Raw genomic sequence first — 24,226 nt, forward strand, 5'->3', positions numbered from 1 at the left:
CCTCCTCTGCAACTTCCTCAGTTCTTTTTCCCTGTTTTTTAATTAATGTTTTTATATATCGATAGATAGTTAGTTAGATTTGATGTAAGGACTGTAAGTTAGCAGGGTAGTAAGACTTGTGTTCATGTGTATACTGTATATTGTGTGTGTGTAGGTGTACGTGTGTGTGTGTGTGTGTGCACGCGTTGGGGAGTGGATTATCCAGGTACCAGGACTCGGCGTTCGCCGGCAGCAGAGCGGAAAGCTTTAATGAGAAGTCACTATTTACTGAGGACAGAATGGGACACACACGCAACACAGAGACTTTACTGTAAATACTCACACACACACACACACACACACACACACACACACACACACACACACACACACACACACACACGAGAACCTTCTAATACTACACAGTCCAGTACACATACGATGATGCACTGCTTCACACACACACTAACCAGTGCAGTAATGGGATTTGGAAGGTTTTCTCTATAAACCAGTCTGCCCTCTTTCTCCTCATTAAGGTACACACCGCACACGTACACACAGCTCAGACACTGAAGCACTGCTGGCTCTATGCTGCTGCAGACTTCTGGGCTCAGTAATTATTTGGAATCTCTGTATCTTTGTCTTCTTTTGTTTGTGTGAACCTGTAGGTGTGTGTCTCTGTGTGTGTGTGCTGGCTTGCTGCTAACAGAAACAGTCTGGTTGAGCTTTGAAAGAATGTAGCAGACGATACTTTACAGTCTCAGAAGTTCTTCATCCACAAATTCAGTCGAAGAATTTTTTTTTATTAGAAATGGGTTTGAAATCGTGACCTCGGTTTGATCCAATCAAATCTTGTTTTTGGCATCCAAACCGAGGAACATTACTGCCAAAGCAACATGATTTATATCTGCATTACAATACAAACAGTCTCAACATGAAGACGCAATACGGGTGATTTAGGCCTGAGAATGTTGCCCTCTTCAGGCAAGGAAAGTATAAATTGCTTCTAAATGTATAAGGCAGGTTCACGTTATGTTATACCGTTAATGACCTTTAGGTCCAGCTGTATTTAGCAGCCATGTCACGTTTATGGCACAATGCCACAATTTGACATTACGGAGCATCATGATTTAAAAGGTGTTAAATCATTTTAAATCATTTCCTACCAGAGCAACAAAACAGCTCCTGCTGTTAAAAAAAAAAGGGCGATGTAAAACTTTAGCTGCTTCCCTTTTCTGTCATTACAATGTGATGCATGATATACCCACCTGATGACTTCAATAAATACAAATGGTTCCAGATTCAAGATATAATAATACGATATAAAATGAAAAGGATGTCATCTATGCAAACTGATCAAAGGCTCCAAAGACTGGTGCTTCAGTCAGCTATTGCACAGAAGCGATCTCATAGATGAATTTTCACATCCAATCAACGTATTTGTACAACAACAACAAGACGAAGCTGGAGGTTTTTTTTAATTAAGGCTAACCAAGACAAAGTGATGGAATCACACCAGCCACGCCACCAATATCATTTAAAAAGGTGAGAAGGAATAAAGTGGATAACAGCCACAGGCCCATTTATTATGTTTAAAATCAACACAATCATTTTGATCTGAACTACACACCAGTGAAGTGTTGCTGCGTCTCACTGAGGACCAAATGTGTCCACAGTCAGACATATAATCACCGGCCAAAGCACTCAGCCTTTGTGATCATTCCTGCCACAGTGGGTGTCTCCAGGAAGACATTTTGCCACGATGAAACGCAGCGTGGCGTCAGTTAACAGGTTACAGATGGTTATTTGTTTATACTGTATGTGGAGTAAGAAGGATAGCACTTATTTGTGGTATGTAATGTGTGGTAGAGCGTATGAGATGAAGTAAATTAAACTCGTAGTTTTGCTTTGGGCAATAAAATTTTTTCTGTCATTGAAATGTGGAAATGTGAGGAAAAACTACTTCCTGCCACGAGGAATATTTGTCTCAGAGGAGGAAGTACATCTCAGTGTTTCCCAGCTGCCCTCTCCACTCAGACTCGCAGTGCTCTCTGGGCGCTCGTGTCTCTTTATAAGGTCCATTTTCTCCAGCCTGTTTGAGCTCAGTGAGTCTGTGTGTGGTTAATAAACTCTCTGTTCTGGGTTATTTTCAGATTCTCTGTGTGGAAACAGCAAAGCAGGGCCTCACATTCTGCAAAGTGCTAATTTCTCATCCACAGCTAACACCTGAAAACAGTGCATAAATATATTAACCCTGCATGCAAACACTGTGATGACCTTTTGTCTTGCAACATAATCCTTACATTAGTCCTGCCTCAGACCTCACCAAACCCAAGGTGATAGGTGAAATGGTCCACTGAAACATTTCACCTAACTCTAAAGGCCGTTACACACAAAACGTGTTTTTCCTCCCCACTGTCACCAACAAGTTTGCTAGGGTTCGTTCTCTAATGGTGTGTTTATCGAAGAATCAAAAGTGACTGTTGATTTAAAATCATACTTTATGAATAAAACTGAAGGGAAATTGCAAAGTGGCTCACAAACACTACCTACATGCACAGCTGAATCCATGCTTGCAGAGCTCATGACTTTTTTAGACTTTTCCTTTGTCATTCTGCACCAACACACACATAAACGCACGTACACACACACACACACACACACACACACACACACACACACACACACACACACACACAGTTTTGCTTCCATCACTTCAGAGGACTTAACGCTGCCCTTAGCCGTAACTACTGCTTGTTTAAACTTAGCCTTCATCTTAACTATTGTAAACAAGAGTGATTGAGTTGTGGGATCTTTACATTTTCGTCCTCAGAAGGAAGACGGGTCCCCACAAGATGAGTAATCCGAGCAGACGCTTGCAATACATGCGAGCAGAGTAATCATAGCAAATTGACGGATGACTGCACCGCCACTTTTTATCTGTTTCTACACGTACAGACATGAACACGCTCATGTGTCGTGGTCTCTAAAAACTCCATCTCCCACCCTTCATCTCTCTCTCCCTCCATCCTCTCCTGTCCAGAGAGTTAGATGGTGATTAGCGTTGGGATTCTGGGACTCTGGCCTCAGTTTTCATTAACAGCCATAAACACAGTTCTGCTGCACCACCGAGACCAACCGCAGGCTTTGAGTGTGTGTGTGTGTGTGTGTGTGTGTGTGTGTACATCTGAGGAAGCTTTGTCGGTGCTTTGATGAGAGAGAGAGAGAGAGAGAGAGAGAGAGAGAGAGAGAGAGAGAGAGAGAGAGAGAGAGGTGTTGTTTATCATGGCAGTAATTAAGGCTGCTGTTCGGCTTTAATTAAAATATAACAGCGGCACCAAGTATGGACTGGTTCTCACACGCACACAAAAAAACCACGCACGGCATCTTTAGCAGTCTATTTACCACAAAAGATAAGGTAAGACGACCACACTCTGAAAGACTTCCAGGGCGACACACACACATACACGCCGCTATCAGCCTCACATAATTGGATCTGATCCAAAAGCGACTTGTGACATCTCCTTGATCCTCTCACTTGAACCCAAACACACCTCGAGCTTCACTTTGGTCCATGTTCTCTCTGACTTTTTAATGGTCTGTTCCAAACTCTACAAGCTTATTCATATTTATTTATTAAGGCAGCGTGTCCTCTCTCTGGTGGGGCGGTAAACTGATTAATCCTGGTCTTTTTCACACGCTCGACTTGCAAGATTACAAGCCTCGGTTGTCGAGGTAAAAAAAAAGAAGAAAAAAAGAGAGAGAGTGGCTCGTGCAAAGCGGCAGATCTTGGGTGCACGTGCGATTCTGGTTTGTGTGAGTTCGCTGGTGCTACATTCAAAGGTGCAGTGGAGATTCATTTTGCTCTCAGCTAGTCAGATTACTGGATGGAAACAGCTGAGCCAATCACAGGCCAGTATACCAGCGGTAGCTCAACAAATGGTGAGAGTCTACAGAGAGATAACGTGGCTTTTCCAGCTGAGTGTGTCGAAAGGCCAAACCACATATGGTTGTCACTTTTGGTTGGCTAGATAATTATGTAAATTTTAGCTCCTGTTATGTAATAACTGAGGGAGAACATGCGCTGATGCTCTTTTGTACAGAACCAGCCACAGAAACCATCATGCATGTGGAATACATGGAATATGTAATATTTACAGCTTCATCGAGCTTTTATAGCTGAGGCTTATTCATGGTGTAAAGTTCTTCAGACACCGGACGCGTAAAGTTTGCGTTTTAAATATATTTTGGACTCGCATATTCTTAATGCAGCCAAATTTCACAGGACGACCTTGCAGTGCTTATTTTTTCTGACCAAGTTAGATTTTTGTTTGCAAATAACCAGACCTGACCAATCAGGCCACAGCATTTGGGAACAAGTGCACTGATGATGGAAATCCTATTTGACCTCAGACACACAGCTAGGTGCTGCTCGAGGTTATTTACTCTCTGAAATGATTTCTCTGCTTCCTCAGCTCAAACTGCCCCACCGGCATCCTGAAGTACGGACGAAAGCGGCCGTGAAACAGCTTCAACTCCTGAAAATCTCCCTGCCGCTGCCTTCTCCTGAGAACTGGGTGTATCCAGAGATTCAGTTTCTAGCTATTCTTCTTTAGAAACATCAGGACAAGCTTCATGTCGACTCTAGTTCTTTTTTTTTTTTCAGTGCATTTTTTTGGTGCATATGTACGTTACAGGACAAATTCAGATCTGAAAAATTCTGAATTTCCTGTCATTTTGTTTACAATGTGCTTGGTGTGTAAAACCGGTGAGAAGCAAAGCTCCACAGTACATGAGAAAAATATACAAATCTTTGAGACTCCCGACATATTTTTACATGTACTGTTTTCCAAAAACGTCCAGTTTTCAGCTTTATTTACTTTATTGGCTTCTATTAGTATATAAAAACATGTCTATTTACTAACTAATTATATTCAGTTCTGTGCTGAAAATGATTCATTCCAATCTAATGTAATATGAGTGTGACCTGTAAGGAAAGTGCAGTTTGTCCTCATCCAGACGCGAAACTTTAGTTCTATTTTAAATCACCAAAACAGCCTCCTGCAGGTGTTTTATAAAGAGCCTACAGTAACATAAGACTGGTGCAAAACTGCCTTCATGTTCAGGGAAAGACATTTAAAAAATATAATATGAATCTTTTCATGGCATCTGTTTGATCTAAAACAGGGAAAAAACTATTTTGCACGTTTTGCATACCACAGACCTAAAACTCGTGGATGTCAGTGACCTGTGCAAAGGTGTGGACGGCTTACGGCTGATAAATCTACTGCTTGTCATTCTTTTTTCTGACCTGAGCTGAAGGTAAACAGCACCTATGATAGGTGGACCAGAGTTCAGGAGATCAGTGACCCCACTCGGGTTCAAATCTCTGGATTCTCAACAGGTTAAAGTCAGCTAGAATACTCAACTGTGCACCCGCAGGCACAGTATAGCTGATAGAAATTTAGTCACATAGTCCAAGTGACAGCAGCTCACGTATATGGGCTCAGAGGGGTGTGTGCGTTTGTGCGCGTGTGTGTAACCAGGTGTAGAGCTGTCACTGAAGGAGAAAATTAGTCAGAAAATGACAGCAGCGTACCTGAGTGAGCAGACACAAACTTCAAAAAGTTTGCAACGACACACATTTCACAGAAACTTCACACACGCACAGCCGCGCACACACACACACGAAGCTATTTTCACTGCGGTGAAGCCTCAGTGACTGCATGATATTTAATTATACTGATAAAAAAAGACTAAGCGCTCTGAGTCGCTGTCCTTTTCTTTTCATCTCCAGGTCAATTTGAACGCTCGGAAATGTTTGCATTTCACATCCTTTGACCTTTGATCCTCTGAGTTTATTCTTAAAAACTGTTCAATTGCCAGAACAAACACTGAAAGTTAAGGTCAAAGAACGGGTCTATATCAAGCATGAGCCCCAGTGGTCGATTCTTTATGAACCAATGGGCCACGTTAACGACGAGCTAGTCCATCTCTATCCCTCACAGTCATGTGGTACATGAAACAATACCCTACAGCGCAGCATCACAACCCTCAAAGAATGGAGTCAGTGTTGCACTGACACCAAATATTCAGATTACTGCACCATGAGTTTTTCTTGAAGTGCAACTAATGGTGGGAAAATTCTTGAGTTGACTGAACCTGTTGATCTAACTTAAACCAGCTCATTGTTGGATCTTCGCATCAGCTGAAATTCTTTTAACTTGATGAGACCGATGCGGACAGTTCCCCGTCTTTGTACTGGTGTGAGAACTCACGCCTTTCACTTAGAAGGAGGAGAAACATTTCAGCACACTCTCTGGGGTGATGCCTTCTACTGAAGTCAATAAGTTAGGGATAATCATCAATATTTCGGAAAGGTTTAAGAAGATTGGGCCTTACTTTAGATTCCACAACAGTCATGTAGAAACATGAGCTAGTTTACTGAGTGCAGGCTCATTAGAGAGGGTTTACTCATCAACACTGCAAACATGTTTATGCTTTCCACGATCAATAATCAAGCAGCTTGAGATGATACATAATTGTGCAATTAAAACTTTGGAAGCAAAGTCAATATGATATCCCCGCTGAGGTCTCCCGTGAAAATAGATACGTTAAGGTGTCTCATACAAGGTGCTCAGGAACAAGAGCAAACTTTCTGTGTGTGTGTGTGTGTGTGTGTTGCTTTTGGCTTCAGACGTGCAGAAAACAGATGAAAAGAGAAAGTAAAGCTGCGGTACATGATATCAGCACTTATTTATTTTAATAAAAACCTCTGAATACAAAGTACATTCACAGGTACAGTAGCAAGCCACTGAGCTGCTCTGTTGGATTTCTACAGCAAACCAGTGATCACTACAAATATTCAAATTCATACACCATTTTACAACTTTATATCCCATAAACATACCGCTATAAGTCAGAATAAACACACTTTTGTACTTACAAACAAATAATCCTGGTTTTCGGCTGTTATTCATTTGTTACTAAGCTGTAGCACTAACCAACCAACCAGCTGAGTCCTACACAAGTCTATTTACTGGAAGATACAAGAAAGAAAAGCTCTGATTGGCAGGTCAATAAGAGCTTCAGTCGTTAATGATTTGATTAACAGGTCGATAAGGAGTCTAACTGCCTGAATGACAGGATTCACTGGCAGTTAAATCTTAAATGGCCTAAAAAAAAGGAAATCTCCAAGCTATTTGTTGTTAAAATGAGCTTTTTTGGACAGGAGGGGTAAAGGAGGACGTGGAGCTGACTGTGGTTTGGATATGGAGCAGCAGCAGACTTTAAACAGAGAGATCACGACAGAATGATCGCGTCTGAATATTTATGTATTGCGACACAGTATATACTATGATAAAGTTATCAGTTATCTTTTGGTGCTTGTAGTTCTTTAGATAATAATAATAGTTCTGGTTTTAGATACAGGATGATGGCGTTTGCTCAGCACAGCAACCGGAAGCAGAACAAAGCTGCTGTTTTAATTCCATCGAAAGGTTTTTCAGGAATTCATCAACCAATTATAAGAAAATGCTCATAAACTTCAAATAAGTCCATTGACTTTACTAAAAATGTCTCATTTGATAAAACAGAAATTGAATGTGCAAAAAAGAAGAAAGAATCAATAAATTCTAGTAAATTTGTAATTATACAAAGATTTGTTTTATTTTTCTCTGAATTTTAACCTAATGACCTGTAACTTTATCAGTAACCTGAATAAAAAAATGAATGAATGCATCGTCTTTTTCCTTTCTTCTTCATGCAGCAGTTTTCTCCAGCTTTCAGTCTCTGAGCTCGCCGCAACTTCTACACTGGAAACATAGATTAAACTGATTTTCATTTTATCATCTGACTCCAGTTTACAAGACAAACAAGAGGACATCTGAATGTAAGAGTGTGGCCAGTCAATTCTAAATCAATTATAAAGGAAGTGAAGTGGCAGGAGTGAGTTTCTGTCCACCCTGACAAGCCTTTCTGTCGGCCTGTGAGAGAAAGCAGGTTGGCTGATTATCTGCCAATCACCCTGTCCTCCGAACCCTGACTGTCACTCATCAACTCCAGGCACGGGGGCTACAGAAAAAGGAAACAAAGGTCAATAAATCTTCTTGATGCATTCTCAATCATCCAGGAAAGTAAATCTCCAAAAGTTGACTCTGTTCATCTGAATGTAGCGTTTTGTGGGAGAAACGTTTCGTCACTCATCCAAGTGACTTCTTCAGTCTCAGCTGACTGCAGGTTTCCCCAGTCTTATAAACAGTTCATTTGCATAATGACTGAAACCAGCCCACTGAAGGAACAATGGGCTGGGAAGTCAGTTCCTTAATCGTAATTATGCAAATTCTCATGACCATTGATCAACAACCACTGACCAAAACCCACTGACCAAAGCCCACTGATCAATGGCTATGAGTACCATTCACAGAGAGTTAGGGAATGGCTGCAATCACAGCATTGTAAGATGGTGACAGATGTACCCTTAGGCCCCCTCCTCGATTCAGAGATGGTCTTTCCCTTTTCACGTAAATGGCCTCCTTGACTCCGCGCTCAAACCAGCATTCCTCCCTGTCCAGGATGTGTACATCCTCATCATTGAAAGAGTGTCCACTGGCCTGTAGGTGTAAATAGACTGCAGAGTCCTGGCCTGACGAGGTAGCTCTTCTGTGTTGTGCCATCCGCTTCGCCAAAGGTTGTTTGGTTTCCCTGATGTATAAATCATGGCAATCCTCCTGGCACTTAACAGCGTACACTATGTTACTCTGTTTGTGTTGGAGGACCCGATCCTTGGGGTGGACCAGTTTTTGGCACAGCGTGTTTTGGGGTTTAAAAGCCACAGAGACCCAGTGTTTAGAAAAAATGCATCTTAACTGCTCTGATATTCCTGACACATATGGGATCACTACAGGTTTTCGCTTGGGCAGCGGTTGTCCTTCTCTCCTGGATCGGCTGGAGCTTTCTTTAGGTGCCTTTCCAGCTTTGACAAAAGTCCAGCTGGGATAACCACATTTACTCAGGGCCTTCTTGATGTGCTGTTCTTCTGCCTCCCTGGCCGCTGTGTCAGTGGGGATGGTGTTCGCTCTGTGTTGTAGCATCCTGATGACACCCAGTTTGTGCTCCAGTGGATGATGAGAGTCAAACCTTAAATACTGATCCGTATGTGTAGGTTTACGGTACACGTCAGCTTTTAGATGTCCCAAATTACTGATGGAAATTTCACAGTCTAAGAAGGCTAACCTGCCACTTTTCATATCCTCCCTGGTGACGGTGTCGGTCCACCGAGTTAATGTGATCCGTGAAATGTAGTATGTCCTGAGATTTGATTTTCACCCAGGTGTCATCCACATATCTGAACCAATGGCTTGGTGGTGTTCCAGGGTAGGATAGCAAAGCCATCTTTTCCACTTCTTCCATGTACAAATTGGCCACGATGGGTGAAACTGGGGAGCCCATGGCGCACCCATGTTTCTGCCTGTAGAACTGACCCTTGTATGTGAAGTAGGTGGAATGAAGACACAGTTCCAAAAGCAAACACACTTGGTCGATGCTGAGAGTGGTCCTGTTGCTGAGGTTGGTGTCATCCTGTAATCTTTTACGGACTACCTCCAACGCTTCCGTGACTGGGATGCAAGTGAAGAGAGATGTAACGTCGTACGAGACCATTGTTTCATCTGACTCCATAATAACATTTCTCACCTTCTCAACAACTGGATGTGGTGTTCAGAGCTGCCCACCAGCGGGTTGAGGATCGAAGCCAGAAACTTGGAGATGTTATAGGTGACCAAGTTGATCATGCAGACAATCGGTCTTAAAGGTGCACCCTGTTCATGTATTTTCGGTAAACCATACAGACTTGGTGTAGACTCTCTTGGGTATAGCCTGTGATGCGAGGTCCGGTCAATAGCCTTGTCTTGTTCTAACTGCTTCAGACAGTCTATCACCCTCTTCCTGTAGCCACTTCCTTGGTCTCGTTTCAGGGGCTCATAAGTATTTTCGTCACTGAGTTGTGACAAATTTTTCTCATGATAGCCTTTCTGGTTTAGCAGTACTGTGCACCTACCCTTGTCTGCTGGAAGGATGATAATGTTGTTGTCATCACTAAGTGATGTGAGTGCCTTCCTCTCCTCCATGGTGATGTTGGATGCTGGGGGCTTTGCGTTGCTGAGACAGGCCGAAACTTTCGTCCGTAGTTGCTCTGCTTCCACTTCTGCAATATTGTTGTTACGAATTGCTGTTTCTGTGGCTGCGATCAGCTCCACTAGTGGGATTTGTCTTGGTGTGACAGCAAAATCCAACCCTTTAGCAAGGATGTTTTTCTTTGTTTTGGTGAGCTGTCTGTCAGACAAATTCTTCACCCACTTATCCACATCCTCGGTGTTGCATCCTTGTCTCTTCTGGTCACTGAGGACACTCTCCATATTTTGTGGTGGTTTCCGACGTACAACAAGTAAGTCAAACTTCCTTTGTTGCCTGGTCTTAGACTTCTTGTGCTGTGCTAGACGAGCCATTTATAAGATTGGGGGAACCTGCAGTCAGCTGAGACTGAAGAAGTCACTTGGATGAGTGACGAAACTTTTCTCCCACAAAATGCTATGTCCAGATGAACAGAATCAACTTTTGGAGAAAGGTCAATAAAGTTCAAATATGGCCCATAAAATGTGACTTTTGGGAAACAATGTGTAGTTCTCACACAGAAAAGAAGCTTCAAACCAGCTGATAAAAAGAGGCGACAAGAGCAAAAACCCACAAAAGGCCAATAATCCACTGCGATCGTGACGAGTCCACTTAGGCGTCAGTTACATCCACAAAGAGAACAGTGCAGCGTAGGCGAAAAGGTACAAATCCGCTCCCCAAAAAGTGACCTACCGAGGATGAGGAGGGACAAAAACAAAAAAAAAGATCCCAGAGGAACCAAAGATGATTAACTCCTCGTTATTCGGGAAAATTTCTCCAACCAAAAAATATTTCTTTAATCAGGTTTTTGTTTTTTGATTCTCCTCGATGGGAACTTGTACGAAGTGAAACATGAAGCAAAAAAAGCAGTTCACAACCACCACAGGCAAGGAGGGAAGAGAAAAAATCCTCAGAACTGAAGCAGAGACAGAAAAAGCTTGAGGACTGAATCGGTTTTCTTTTTGTAAATTCAAGGAGGAAAAAAAAAGAAGCTTTAGATGCTCTTTGTGTCTTTAGTTTTGTCTTAAGGCAGTCTTTTATGTCCGGCCCCCTTCTCCAGCTGGGTGCTTGACGACGCTCCACCTACAAGAGGATAGATACGGACGTCTTACACCTCAGGTAACGCAACGTAGATATCACATTCCATGCAAAATGTCTCAGAAATGAGAAAAAAATGCCAAAAAACGTAGGAGTAATTGAAAGCTGGTTGAAGGAAAAATGATGCTTAAAAAAGGAAGCTAATTAAAAAAAATGTGGGGGCAAAATACGCAAAATGAATTCACTGATCAGTTTGAAAATATCTTTAAAAAAAATAAGTGCACCATTCATAAACTCACATGGCCACAGTTATATACAGCTGTTAAAAAAAAGACCAAATCATTGAGTCTCGCTGATCACATTGGATTCAGTCAAACAACCATTTTGGTATGAACAGAAATTCAGAAACAGAACTACATGTTTTATAAATCAAGACACGAATATATAAGATTATGTGAACTTTGTTAATTTAGTCAGCCATGACAGTTTGAGACAGGCTAATTGGATAAGCTAGCTTCCGATTTCATTTAAAAGTTTAATTCCTGTTAACGAGCAGTTTAAATAAAGTAATAATAATAATAAAACTATCTTGAGCCGAGGTTTGCAAAAGCTCACGTTAACGTTTGCTAATTGTTCTGTCATTGTTGGCCTGAGTCAGGTGGACCGAGTTCGGTTTTGCACATTTCTGTCAGGCCAGGTTCTGCATGAACGTACACGTATGCCTTGCACCCTCAGTCATTTAAATGATTACACTATTACTGGTAGCTTGTGAGTCTTTGGCTTTGAATTTTCCGTACAAAGAAATATTGAAGATTCATAGAAATGCACTTTTGCACCATTGTTCTAAACGTCGTCACCTGAGAAGGTGCGGATAAAACAGGAATGTGGGTAAAGGCTGCTGAAGCTCTCCATGCTCTCATGGCTGTTTATTCTTTTGCACTCCGGGTGTTTGATTATTGTCACTCTGGTGTAGCCCATGTCTACAGCTCTGATCCAAATACCCCTCCAAACATTTCTGCTGCTTTACATGCAGTGTTTGTGCAAGTATACATGCTGATCCTCATTACTGATACCTCAGGCACCTGTGAATACAGTGACAGAAAGAGGTCTCACAGAGCCACAGCTCACTTGCATTGCAGTTGTTAGCTAGCCATGTGGACAGGCTGTTTACAGGTGTGACTCTGGAGCCCCTCCTACAGCACTGCTCGTGCCGTTATGTCTTTATAATTATCTACAACTAATTCTGCGTATTTCTACATAAAGCTACTTTCGGCTGCTCCCTCACTGACAAAGGACCGCCACAGCGGAAAGCTCCACATGTTTGATGCCGGATGTCCTTCCTGATACAACCCCAAAGGAATCTGATCTCCTGCTGGGAGATCGCTTTTTAAGCGAATGTGTAAACCACCGCACTATACGCACTTCTGCACAGGGTTCTTACTGTATATACTTTACAATCAACTGTCATAATAATTATGATAATCATAATAAAAACATGCAAAATAAAAAACATGTAACTTATAATCCGACTTATAATCACTTTTATTGTAAATGTGGTAGTTGAAGTTCATTGGATTGCTTTAATTTTACATGCAAACTACACAATCACCTGAGATTGCTCTGCTTGAGAGTGACCAATCACCAAAGGTCCATTCAGGCTCAATATTAAGGCATTTCTAATGCCATCAAAAGTGAATATAAAGGCTCATAAACGGAATTAGATACAGCTAACATCTCTGCAGTAAGTTCATTGTTGTTTGAGGTGAATAACCTCAGACGGCCGTCTGGAGGTCAACGTGCAAAAAATCTCTTCTTGTTCAACCTGAATGCGCCTCAATAGTCTGCTACAGTCGCAGTATTATGAATATTTAATTCAATACACTGTGGGTGTGTGTTTATGTGTCAAGACATTAGTGACCTTCAAGTAATGAATCGGGCTGAATCAAGTTGTACAATGAACCTGGAGGAACGTATAGACCCACACGTGCACACATACTTGCACACACACGTGCACACGCACACGCTGCAGCAATTGGCTGCAGTGTGCTGTGATCTAGCATTGACTTTAGATTTTAACAGTAGTGAAGTGCGATATTTAAGCATGTATCCATGGCCAGAGGTGCTGCTGCACTTTTCAGGGATTACAGTCTCTAAGTAAGGTCTTCCTCATCTCTCTCTTTTTCTTTTTATTCTATTTTTCTTGCTCTGTACATTTTTCGTCTTTTCCTAGAGCTCCCCCTCTGGATTGTTAGCTCTTCTTCACCTCACGCACTCCTTTCTTTTCCTCGATCTTCCTGCTCTTTCCTCTGCGTCCCTTCTTATTAATTCTCCTCCTTGAATTAAGGAGGAAGTCTCCCTGTTCCTCCTCTTGAATTCTGCCTCCTCGTCCTCCTCCCTACCATCATGGCAGCATCTGTTCATAATGAAAGACACAGTTGGACATCGTTCTCGTTTAGCGCCTCCTCCACGCTACCTGCTCCAGAGGTTACCTCCCGCCGGGCGCGTTTGTTAGACATCATCAGCACTTCCCAGCAACCTTCCCTCCCTTCCTCCCTGCCACCTTCTCCTCCTCCAGATGTCATTGATCTAGAAGTGGGTCACAACAGCGCTGAATCAAAGCTAGGTTACACAAGGCTCCGAGGCAGATACTGTATGTAATTTTAGCATGGGTTAACATTTATGCGGGAGAATGCGAAATGCTACGAGTGTTGTTTGGAGCATAGAGACTGAAGCCTGAAGACCTGACAGGTGCTGAAAGGTGCAGAAGATCTTGGCCTTTAAGCCGCATGAGTCTATAAATAGGACTTTAATTTGGAATGTGTAGCTCTAAATCAGGCAGGTTGGTCTTTTAGCTTAACATGTAACTATGTTCTTTATAAATTAATCGTGGAATCCTAGACTGAAAAATTCATAATCGTACACCGAGCTCAGAATCAGTCAATAAAAATATTATTAGAATTTACTAAATGGCCTAAAACAGATCAACTGTTTTTTATATTTCCCTGTTATGTTCTGTTCAAAGTGAATTTCAGTCTATGCAAAGGTATGAATCATGACCCGTAGAATTTTGTGGCAAAGTGTCTAAAATGACCCACAAAACACACAAAATATTTCTCTTCTGCAAGTAATAAAGCCTTAAGGACACTTTAAAATCATAATTAAAAACGTTCAAGTGATTAAAACATATTAATAAAAAAAGCTTGGATGTTCATTCTCAATCTTTGCATATTGGCCTTAAAATACTCTAAATTCACAGGTAGCCTTCTCTTTTGAAACCATCTGAACAAGAAGGTTGTGAAAGGCGATAAAAGCTAACAGGAAGCTGCTCATTACTGAACCTTGTGTTTAAAAGACGAGCATTTAAAGGACAGCTGCCATTTTTTTAAAATCTTTTTATCAAAGCTATAAAAGGACAGTTTCAAAACTGGATGCTTGTACAAAACTACACGTTGCTCAATAATAATGCAACATGCAATGTGTGCAGATGATCTTTAGAAGCGTGGTTTGAAAAATCTGCCCGTGGAAAGTAACAGAAAGCCACTTGTCCTCACTTCATTTAAAGTGCCCTTTAGCAAGGCTCTTAAACTCAAACTACAGCAGAGGAGGTGCTCAATGGTCATCAGACTGTGGCTGTACTGGAGCCACAAAACTGGATGCGCCGCGTACACATCAGCCACCCTGACCTAATATGTCTCCTTTACACTTTTGGAGTGGCCCTCCAATCAGAGAACCAAAGGGGTTATGGACATCTTACTCACTTACCCAGTGAGTAAGATGTCATTAAACATAAAAAAAAAAAATGATAGAAGAGCAGAAATTAGATTTTTTTTTAAAATGAGTATCCACTAGAAATTCAGCTGGGAAAACAACAAATTAAAAGGAATTCAAAATAAAATACGAATACATCACAGTCAGGAGGAGAAACTCCCTTTAACAGAAAGGAAAAGTCATCTGCAGTGACATGTTTACTTTAAGAGAGTCCAGCTCAGAACTTTAGCCTCAGTTTTTTTATCCTTATATTGCAGTTATCATAAGATAAAGTTATCAATGAGATAAAATTGGACGTTTCTTTCCTTCTACTCACACATTTCAGGTACAAACAAAAGAAAACAGTAGAACTGAATAAGCTCTTCAAAGTAGACTATTTTCACAAAATCATTATGATTTACAAGGTTTGTTTGATGGAAGATCCATCCAAGTTGATATACCGTGCTCACAATAAAGTAACGCACAGTTCCATTAGGGATAAATACCGCAGCGGGACGCGGATCGTGGGGCTGTGTCACAGCCTCTAATCAGGCTGTTGAACCGCAAAGTGAAAGTGAAATTTCTGTCCTCCTGTTTGGTGCAGACTAAGCATGCAGCACTTTATGAGTTTATAAAGTCAAGATAGTTGCCCTTGCTGCTTACTGTGGATAAATTGAGTTTCATTGAGCAAACAAACACCAAGGTTCTGTTCACAGAGAGAGGTTATGAAGCCTTAAGTCAATCCATCTGTTCAAAGAGCAAGTTAAAAACACAAAACTCTCTCGAGCATTTCAACACCAGCCTTCCTCTGAGAACAAAGCTTCAAACAGTCAAACATTCAAACCTCGACTAAAGGCTATTGAAAATATTCCAGAGAGGAGAGCTGTGCATTTTTGCTTTTGTTCTTTAACTTTGAGTTGTTAACCAGAAGGACAAAAAGGCCCGGCAATTGAAGCTCTAAATAAAATTAGAAAGATTCCTGCCATGACTTGGAAAAATCCAACAGCAGAAAGCTGAAAGTCAAAGACCAGGTGTCATAGTTATAAATGTTATAAATATGTTTTCTGGCCTTCCAGCAAATTGTGAGAAATGAATTTCTGAGAACGAGCACATGCCACTCAGCAAACACCTCCGCAGTCCTCTTGTTTGCTTTACTCGGAAAAAGATACGGAACAATATCGGCATTCTGTCCTACCCTGCTCTAATAAAAGCTGTGAAAATGATAAATATGTGTTTATCCTTCAAGGATGACTTACAATTATATGTTTTTACCCAGAGCTACTTTGTATGCAGTCAGTGCGCACAGGTGTTTGTTTCCTCTTTTCTTTGTTTTCTTTTCAACATGAAGACATGGTTCCTGTTTCAGTAAAGGAGGTCAGAGGTCAATGTGCAGCGAGAGCAGGCAGGAGGCCACTTTCAAAAACAGAAAGAACAAAACAAGCGGCGGATGACTCCATCGAGTGCTGCACACAGAGCCGTTTCTATCCCACAACTGTGGCAAATGTATGAACAACATCCAGTTTGATTAATCTACAAAATAATCCAAATGTAAAACCAGTTTGGCTTCAGAGGTTTAATCCCACTCCCACTTTTTTTATTTGCATATGAAAAAGTGTCGATTATAGCAAATGTGGAGAATTTTCTGCTTCCAGATGTTTTCAGTCTTTATGCTAAACTAAGCTAATCCCTGCTAGCGCTATCTTATAACACACAAAAATCACCCTTGGCTAAAACTAGAACTTAATGACTTTATTACTGTAAATAAAACAGAAAACAATGATTTGCATGTCATTTGAACCCCACGGTTATTATACGAGCAACATCAATAAGCTGGGTAATCTGCCAGCATCTCTGTTAACAGCTGCTGGCTGGTGCAGGAGTTCAGCTGCTGAGCAGTTTGGGGTCTTCTTTGTAGTATTCTTATTTTATTAATACAGCAAATGTTATCAGTATTGACAGGTCTGGACTGCAGGTAGTAGTTTAGTAGCTGAGGTAGTACTACAAAGGCATGATGTTTAAAAAAAATCAAACATGTTTTAGGATCATAGAGCTTAAATAAGCAAAGCTTTCCTGAAGAAAACATCGTCATCTGGATGTTACTCCAAAGCCAGTTTATATCAGTCAGCATTAACGATGCCTCCACAAATCACCCGGTCACACCAGTATACATGCTGGGTTCTGGCCACAATGTCCCCCTTTTCTGTTTCTCCCAGAGGACACGAACCACAGTTTCAGCACTGCTTCAGTCAGACCGAGACCAAATCTTATTTAAATCTTTGCATATTTTTATTTTATCATGCACATGTGGATGCAGACTATGCTTTTTAAAAGCCGGTGCAATGATTACCACTACACAATCATGTCCATTTTGATTGCAGAAGAGTGTTGGTATTTAAACATCGCTGCAAAGTAAAAAAAAAAAAAATCACTCATAAAGAAATGTGAGGAATCAAATAAAAGACATTCCAACAAGGACACTCACATCTGTTGAGGTAAAAAGCTGACCAGCAAAATTCAAGGTGTCGGGATAGACTGTCAAATACAGACGCACTTTTAAGGAAATAATTTAAAAAACAAAGAGTTTTGATGGAGAGAAAAAAAACCCTGCAACCCTTGGGCAATATGCAAAGTGGATAAACTTCCCCGTTCGCCATGCCACCAAACGGGGCGTGGCGAACGATCAGCTGATTTACACTCTCAGTGATGAGTGTGGAGGCATCGGGGGGGAACGGATGGATGTATATACCCAGTCTTGACATAAGAGGGGGAACTAACGCATACTTTAATAAAAACAGGAAATGAAGTGATGTGAAATCTATGTTTTATCTGCAAGTGAGATTCTAAATACCTTTAAGAAATCTACAAGAGTACAGCCAAGTTATCAAACCATATTTTTGGTGAAGTTGAACCTTCTTCAAACTTCAACCTGTGAAATATGCCATGTATTATTTAGCGCACATTATATAATATGGACACATTATATAATAATGATACAAAAGAGCTCATTGGTCACAAGGCTAGGCATACTGAAGCACTATTTGATGTCATCATCATCATTTCTTCCTGGAAAAATTCTGAGCATGATCCTATTATATGAACAGGTTAACAATGGGAATCACATCAAAGGCAAATCTACCCACAAAACCGAGCCGCTGAATATGAATTACCGAGTGTTTTCGCAGTCTGTTTTCTGCCGTCCCCGAGGCTCTCTCAGGACTTCAGATGGTGAAGGAACTGACATAAAGACCCCTTTTAACACAGCCTCAACACAGGCAGAGGAGCTCTCTGCATTAGCCTGCGCATTCTCCAGCCGGTGAGTCTCCAGCAGCAGCAGCAGCAGGAGCACACAATGGAGAATATAAAAAGGCGCAAAGGCACGTACCTGCATGAAAAGCACCGTATAGAAGCATAAAGGAGAAATTTCAGTGGTAAGTAAAGTGGCAGTGTGGCGCGACACCCCTCTCTGTCTGTCAGGCCTGTGATAATGCAATGGTCGCTATCCAGCAGTGTGCTCTATTCACAGCTCCAGGCTTCCTTTTCACACTGTCCACAAAAGAATAAACACACTGCACATGTGGGGTCTGCTGACTGTTTGAGTGGCCTGTCCTTTTTAAACTGTCCTTTTGTCCTGCACTCGACGTGCCGCACTCCTGCGGTCCGACTGGTAGTTCACTAAATGGTTCAATTTGCAAGAACTGCTGCCAGCAACATGCGGAGACTTAAACCACCAGAGGTTTAATTTCCAAAATATAGAAAGTAAAGAAGAGGAGACCAGCTAAATCGCCACAAACATGCAAAGGTTCAAACAAACCTTAAAATGTAATGATGCAGACAAGTAAACTTTTACCCGCTTAGTGGGAAACACAATGCCTGAACACAAAGTCCCAAACCTGACAGATTTCACTTTTTAAGACAAATAAATGTTTACTTTGAACAGACGTGTCTCCAAATGGAGACTTAACCTGCAAGGTTGCGGTGCATGGCGCCACACAGCTACCTGTTCATGCGCAGACCACCATCCCATCAAATGTTTTTCAGCAGAGCAACGTTCTCACAGGAACAGATTTTCATCTTCATATTCCTTTAACATTCCCACTAATATTTCCATGTTATGCCCCTATTTGGACTTTTTTCAGAACTGGGCCAGTTATCCGAGTCGCTTTAAATTTAACTTGAGCTCTGACTGACTCATCAGATATTCGCCGTCTGTCAGCCTTGAGCCTTTCTTGGTGTCGTCTGCAGCATGTCTGCCCATAGTACCTCATCGGTTAGCATTAGCTTATTGCATTGCATTGGATAACGCTGTCAGTAGTCAGCTGTACTGCAGTCTTTATTAGGTTCTGGCATACTTGTTGTGCTGTTTTACGTAGCTCATCCTTTGAATTTATGTGTTTTTTTATGTGCTGCTGTTAAACAGATTTACTGTGGAACAGGCTGAGGAGAGCGTCTCAAATGTGACAGCTGAGAAAAAAACTGCTCAGACTGACAGAGAGACTCCATTTTGGAGAATTAAATCAGTTAAATGGCTGTGGGAGAGCGGAGAGGGAAGCTGGATGTGTCCACCGGGCTGAAGAGCTCTCAGGAAAACGCCTCAGTTTCTCCTGCCAAGACTGAATCTTTTATCTTTCTTTTCGCTTTATTGGTGCCGCTCTGACCCGTCGCTCCCTCTTTCTCATTTTTCAAAGTCGATTTTCTCTCTTAAGTGTTCTGCTTTCTCTCGCTTCTCCACTTTTTCTTCTCTATTCCTTTTTTTTCCCTTTGGTCAAATCACTTTTAGCTCTTCTGCTCACACTTTGACTTATAGCTTCTTTTTTCCTCAAACACTCGATGGCAGACAGACAGACAGACAGACAGACAGACAGACACTCAGCCAGTCAGAGTGAGATGAGACAAAGCTGGACATGATTTAGGGGACACTTTCAGATGCCCCGCTGTAAAGGCAGAAGCCATTTCTTGAGCCTATGAGTAGAGTTTTAACATATGATAAGAAGTATTGAAGTCATTCGCATGCCTGCAGGGTGGGTGGAGCTATAAGAGAGTGAATCAAAGAGCCTGACGACCAAAAGGGGGGCGGAGTAAATTCAAGACCAATCAAATGTTACTAGTAATGTACTCGCATAGCGTCATGTTTTAACCCTCTGTGGTTACTACAGTTCTGCACATCAGGCTTGCGCTTGTTGTCCATTCCTCACACATCCTCTCGCTCCACAGGACTGTTAAACAATGTGGTTTAAAAGCCCACTGCCCTCTCACCCAGACATCTCCATACCTCCACAGGTGTCCCCTCTCACTCCTCATCCTCTTCACCGCTGCCCTCACTTCCTCCTTAATAATCCTGTGCATCCATCCTGATTCATTCACTGTCCTCCATCCATCCTCTCTCTCATTTTCTTCATTCATCAGCCCTTTAAAATACGTGTAAAATACATGTTCTCAGCACACTCTCTTTCCACATCTATCCTTAATCACCCTGACTTGCTGCACATCCTTTTCTCTGTCTAAACAATCGTGTCAGCAAGTGTCCAGCCTCTCACTATGAGCCTCTTTCTTTTGCTTTTGACACCTGCCTCTAGCCTCCCAGTACTCTTGTCTATGTTCGTTATTTCTCTTTCATTATGAGCTGTTATATTAAGAAATATTCTTCAAGTAAATTAGTTTTAATGCACATAAAAAAATTGAGATGATGATTGGTTATCAGATGTCGACTGTCAATCGGTTTATGTTCCTAACTCACAGCGAGAGGTATTTTTTCTCCTTTCCAGAGATTCAGTACTTCTCATAGAAAATGAATGAAAGGAAGATCCCACGTCCTTTGTGTTTCTATATTTTTGACATTTCTAACTTTTTGAGAGCTGCCAGTAGAGTATTGTGCAAAAAAAGTTCCAGACAGCAAAGTATGGGTAACTTTTCATTCATCATTGAACTTCTCTTAAGTTCAGTAAATTGAACATCAGTTCCCATCTCTGCATCTTCTGTTTCTTTATGTAATACTAGTTTGCAGACCAGACAATTGGAGTAGTAAATTAGGACTCGTGAAAGGAATATAAAGCCAATGTGGGAATGCTGGTAAATGCAGTGAATTGGCCACTAGAGCCAATCCATCTTCTCCTCGAATATGATCAAAGTTCACATTCCAGACACTACTAAATGGCATCGCAGTGGCTATATTTAGTGTTTATATTTGGTCTGTGGGCTGAAGCTGTTTCTGTGTGACTCATAGATGACATAAAAGATGAATATAGCTACCACGGCATCACCCATGGTTTCCAGTCCCATTTTGAAGCCTGTGTCTGTATAATGATTTGTTAACCCTATACCATTAGCCAATGAGCATGCCAAACTGACTTAATTTTGTTATGAACCAAAACAGTGACTTAGTCCATAAACTCAACAGAAAAGTGTTTCCCAAAGACTTCTGCAGGACAGGAAATCTTTTCTTGTGTCTCAGAAGCTCTGTCCATGTTTTCCACTCTGGAAGTTCATTTGTGCTTGCTGTTGTGCTGCAGAATCATTTTTGGTCAATCAGATGCCTTCCTGGTTTCAGACTTTTAAGTGCCCAAAATGTTGGAAGGACAGAAAATGCAGTGAGATGTGAAGACGTGCAGCCATATGCTTGGTCCAAAGTTCCAAAGAAGTTCCAAAGAAGAAGTTCCATGTACTCACTGTCATAAATACACTACTACAGCTCTTCTCTTTCATGCTCAGCCTTCTTGTTAAATTAGCAAGAACGGGAAACAGGAAGTGAACTACATCTTCTCATGTGTGACCACAAATACAATATTACAATACACCTTCACCCTCCCCCGATTCCCCCCTTCTATTCCTTCCCCAGAAACACACATATATACAAAGCCAGCTCTTCGTTTACTGTGTGTGGATGTGCACTGAAGCTGAGCTGCAAAGTGAAGTCAGACAATGAGCTGAGCTGCGACCTCACTGACGCCTTTCACTAACAGACAACACAGTCTGGGGGCGGGACCGACTGTGACCCTGCGGCGGCGGTACAGCTCATACCTTGCTTTGTTCGTCTCCCTTTACTCTTTTTTTTTTTTTTACTTCCCGATTCCCTCACAGACCGCCGCCGTCTAGGCAGCTGCTTTCTCCGTCTGATCTCCTCGAGCTTTTTGAGTTCAACCGTCTCGCGCTCCAGTTTTGAAAGAAAGAAAAGGGAAACGGAAAAAAATCTTTTTATGTGAAAAAAAAGGAAGATAAAACTTTTGGAGGGCTGCCTTTGCAGGGGTCACCACGGCAACCCCTACCAGCCCAATCCTTTTAATGTGAACGCCTCCTCTTCAGTGGCTCTGTTATCTAAAGCGCGTAGAGGCCAGAAGAAATCCTGCTCTGTGTGTGCGCTTAGCGGTTAGCGTGATGACTCATGCTTCACATCGAACACTTGAGCATCCTGTGAAACAGTGATTGAGTCAGAGCACAATGGCTCCAATGTTATTGATTAATTGAGTTCACGCAGGTGAAGCAGCATCAGAAATATTTGGTTATGATGTCAGACAACAGGTTAAAGAAGGTAACTTTATTGATTGTATCTCTTATAGAGGTCACACTGAAAGACTGGATTTACCCCAGAATACTGCAGAACATTCTGCTGTGAAAATATATTCGTATGAAATGACTTCATGGCATTATGGGATTTCTGTTCAGGATTCAGAGTCAATGCATTATCATCCAATGTGAGGGTTTACGTTTATTCAGGGTCAGTGTCAAGGTGGTTGATGCACATGTCGTATCTTATTCTTGCAGTCAGTGATGGCATTTTTACATTAAGTTTTTTGATTCTAAACTCTCGAATAGTGCATGAATATCAATCTAAACGTAAGTACTTACTAATGACATGTGTCTGAGGAATAATATTGTGATATTTAAGGGGCAAAATGACATTTAAGACAGTAGTGTACCAAACACTCACAGTGGGAGGGGCTAATCTGCCAGGAATGAGCCTGTGCTTGACTTTGATGCTTCTCTGAGCTATAGCTCTGCTTGACATAAATACAAAAGTTTAACAGTGAGGGACAGAATACCTGAAGACACTTCAGTTTATTCCTGGGGTTCATTGTTTGTACATGTGGATGAAAGCAGGGTTAATTTTTTTAACTTATACAGTATGTAAGTGTGGTATAAGGCCTTAATTTGGATTTGATCCAAAAGTCAAACGTGTGCATTTGAAAAAAAAAACAAAAAACAAAAAAAAAAAAACCCTTCCCTTTGCTCCAGAAATAACCGGGATTTTTTTTATGAAGTCTGTTGGACTTATGAAAAAAAAAAAAAAAAAAAAAAAACTTCTGCTGAAGTTTTCTTCCTGTTAAAAGGGAGTTTTTTCTTCCCATTGTTGCCAAAGTGCTTGCTCATAAGGGGTCATGTGATTGTTGGGTTTTTCTCTGTATGTATTATTGTAGGGTCTACCCTACAATATAAAGTGCCTTGAGGCGACTGTTGTTGTGATTTGGCACTGTATACATAAAACTGAGCTGAATTGAAAGTGAAAAATGATTACATTCAAAACTGTAGGTGTTAAACATCAAACCACAAACAATGTTTATCATTTAAGCCATGTCAAATGATAGTGTTTAAATCCATCCATCCCATTTCACATTACTCTGGTCAGTTACTCTGTTTACTTTACTTTGGCCCTTTTGTCTATTCTCCTTGCATTGCTCTGTCTATATATTGCTGTGCTAATATGGCACAAAGCACTTTAACATTCCATTTGCACAATGTACATTTTCAGTGTTTTAATTTAAATGTACTTTTTGTTTATAATGTTTTGCACAGGCAAGGAGCAGCTCAGGACACATTTCACTGTGTGTACTTGCACACAATCCTCTTCAGGGTTGTTTATTTCAGAAGATCAATGAACTTGCACTAAAACTTCCAGGTGCACTTCAAACGTCACAGTTTTCACGGTGCAGTAGATGAATCCATGAACTATGTCTTGTCATTCCTAAAACTGCCACCGCTGTCACCTTATTGTCCAGTAGTTGTCTACAGGATGCAAATTTGTCGAACCTACAGCAACCTGGCTGCCAGTGCATTCGCTTAAATCCTTAAAAGATGTGTTCTATTATGATTGTAGGCTCACAAATGTCACTACAAAGTAGTGTGCAAACAAGCACATAAAAAGAAAAGCTAGATGACTTTTGTTTTAATACTTCCTGGAAAAGATTACACAGGGAGGGAGTAACACCCCAGAAAAAGAGCTCTTGAAAAAGAAATCCATTATTTATTATTAGTATTATTAATATTATTTATTGATTGACTGACTTTTACAAACTGTTTATAC

The 24,226-nt window shown here is 41.2% G+C and overlaps 1 protein-coding gene across 4 annotated transcripts in view; it reads right to left on the reverse strand.

The window, feature by feature from the left end:
• The window catches only part of LOC146581743 (protocadherin-1-like), a 233,497-nt gene that overhangs the window by 51,062 nt on the left and 158,209 nt on the right, over window positions 1–24,226 (reverse strand). For 2 of the 4 annotated variants that reach the window (XM_085286455.1, XM_085286461.1), the window contains exon 5: window positions 8,211–11,232. The exons of the other annotated variants lie outside the window; for them this stretch is intronic. In XM_085286455.1, the coding sequence (XP_085142581.1) occupies window positions 11,174–11,232 (59 nt within the window). In that variant the 3' untranslated portion in view covers window positions 8,211–11,173. Of the gene's footprint in view, window positions 1–8,210; window positions 11,233–24,226 lie in introns of those variants that run through there. 4 annotated transcript variants of the gene reach the window in all.

The sequence above is a fragment of the Mchenga conophoros genome, linkage group LG2 (genome assembly GCF_057382185.1).
Source record: "Mchenga conophoros isolate Kocher_MC1m ecotype Shallow Benthic linkage group LG2, M_conophoros_male_GT1.1, whole genome shotgun sequence".
In the NCBI taxonomy this organism is placed as follows: Eukaryota; Metazoa; Chordata; class Actinopteri; order Cichliformes; family Cichlidae; genus Mchenga; species Mchenga conophoros.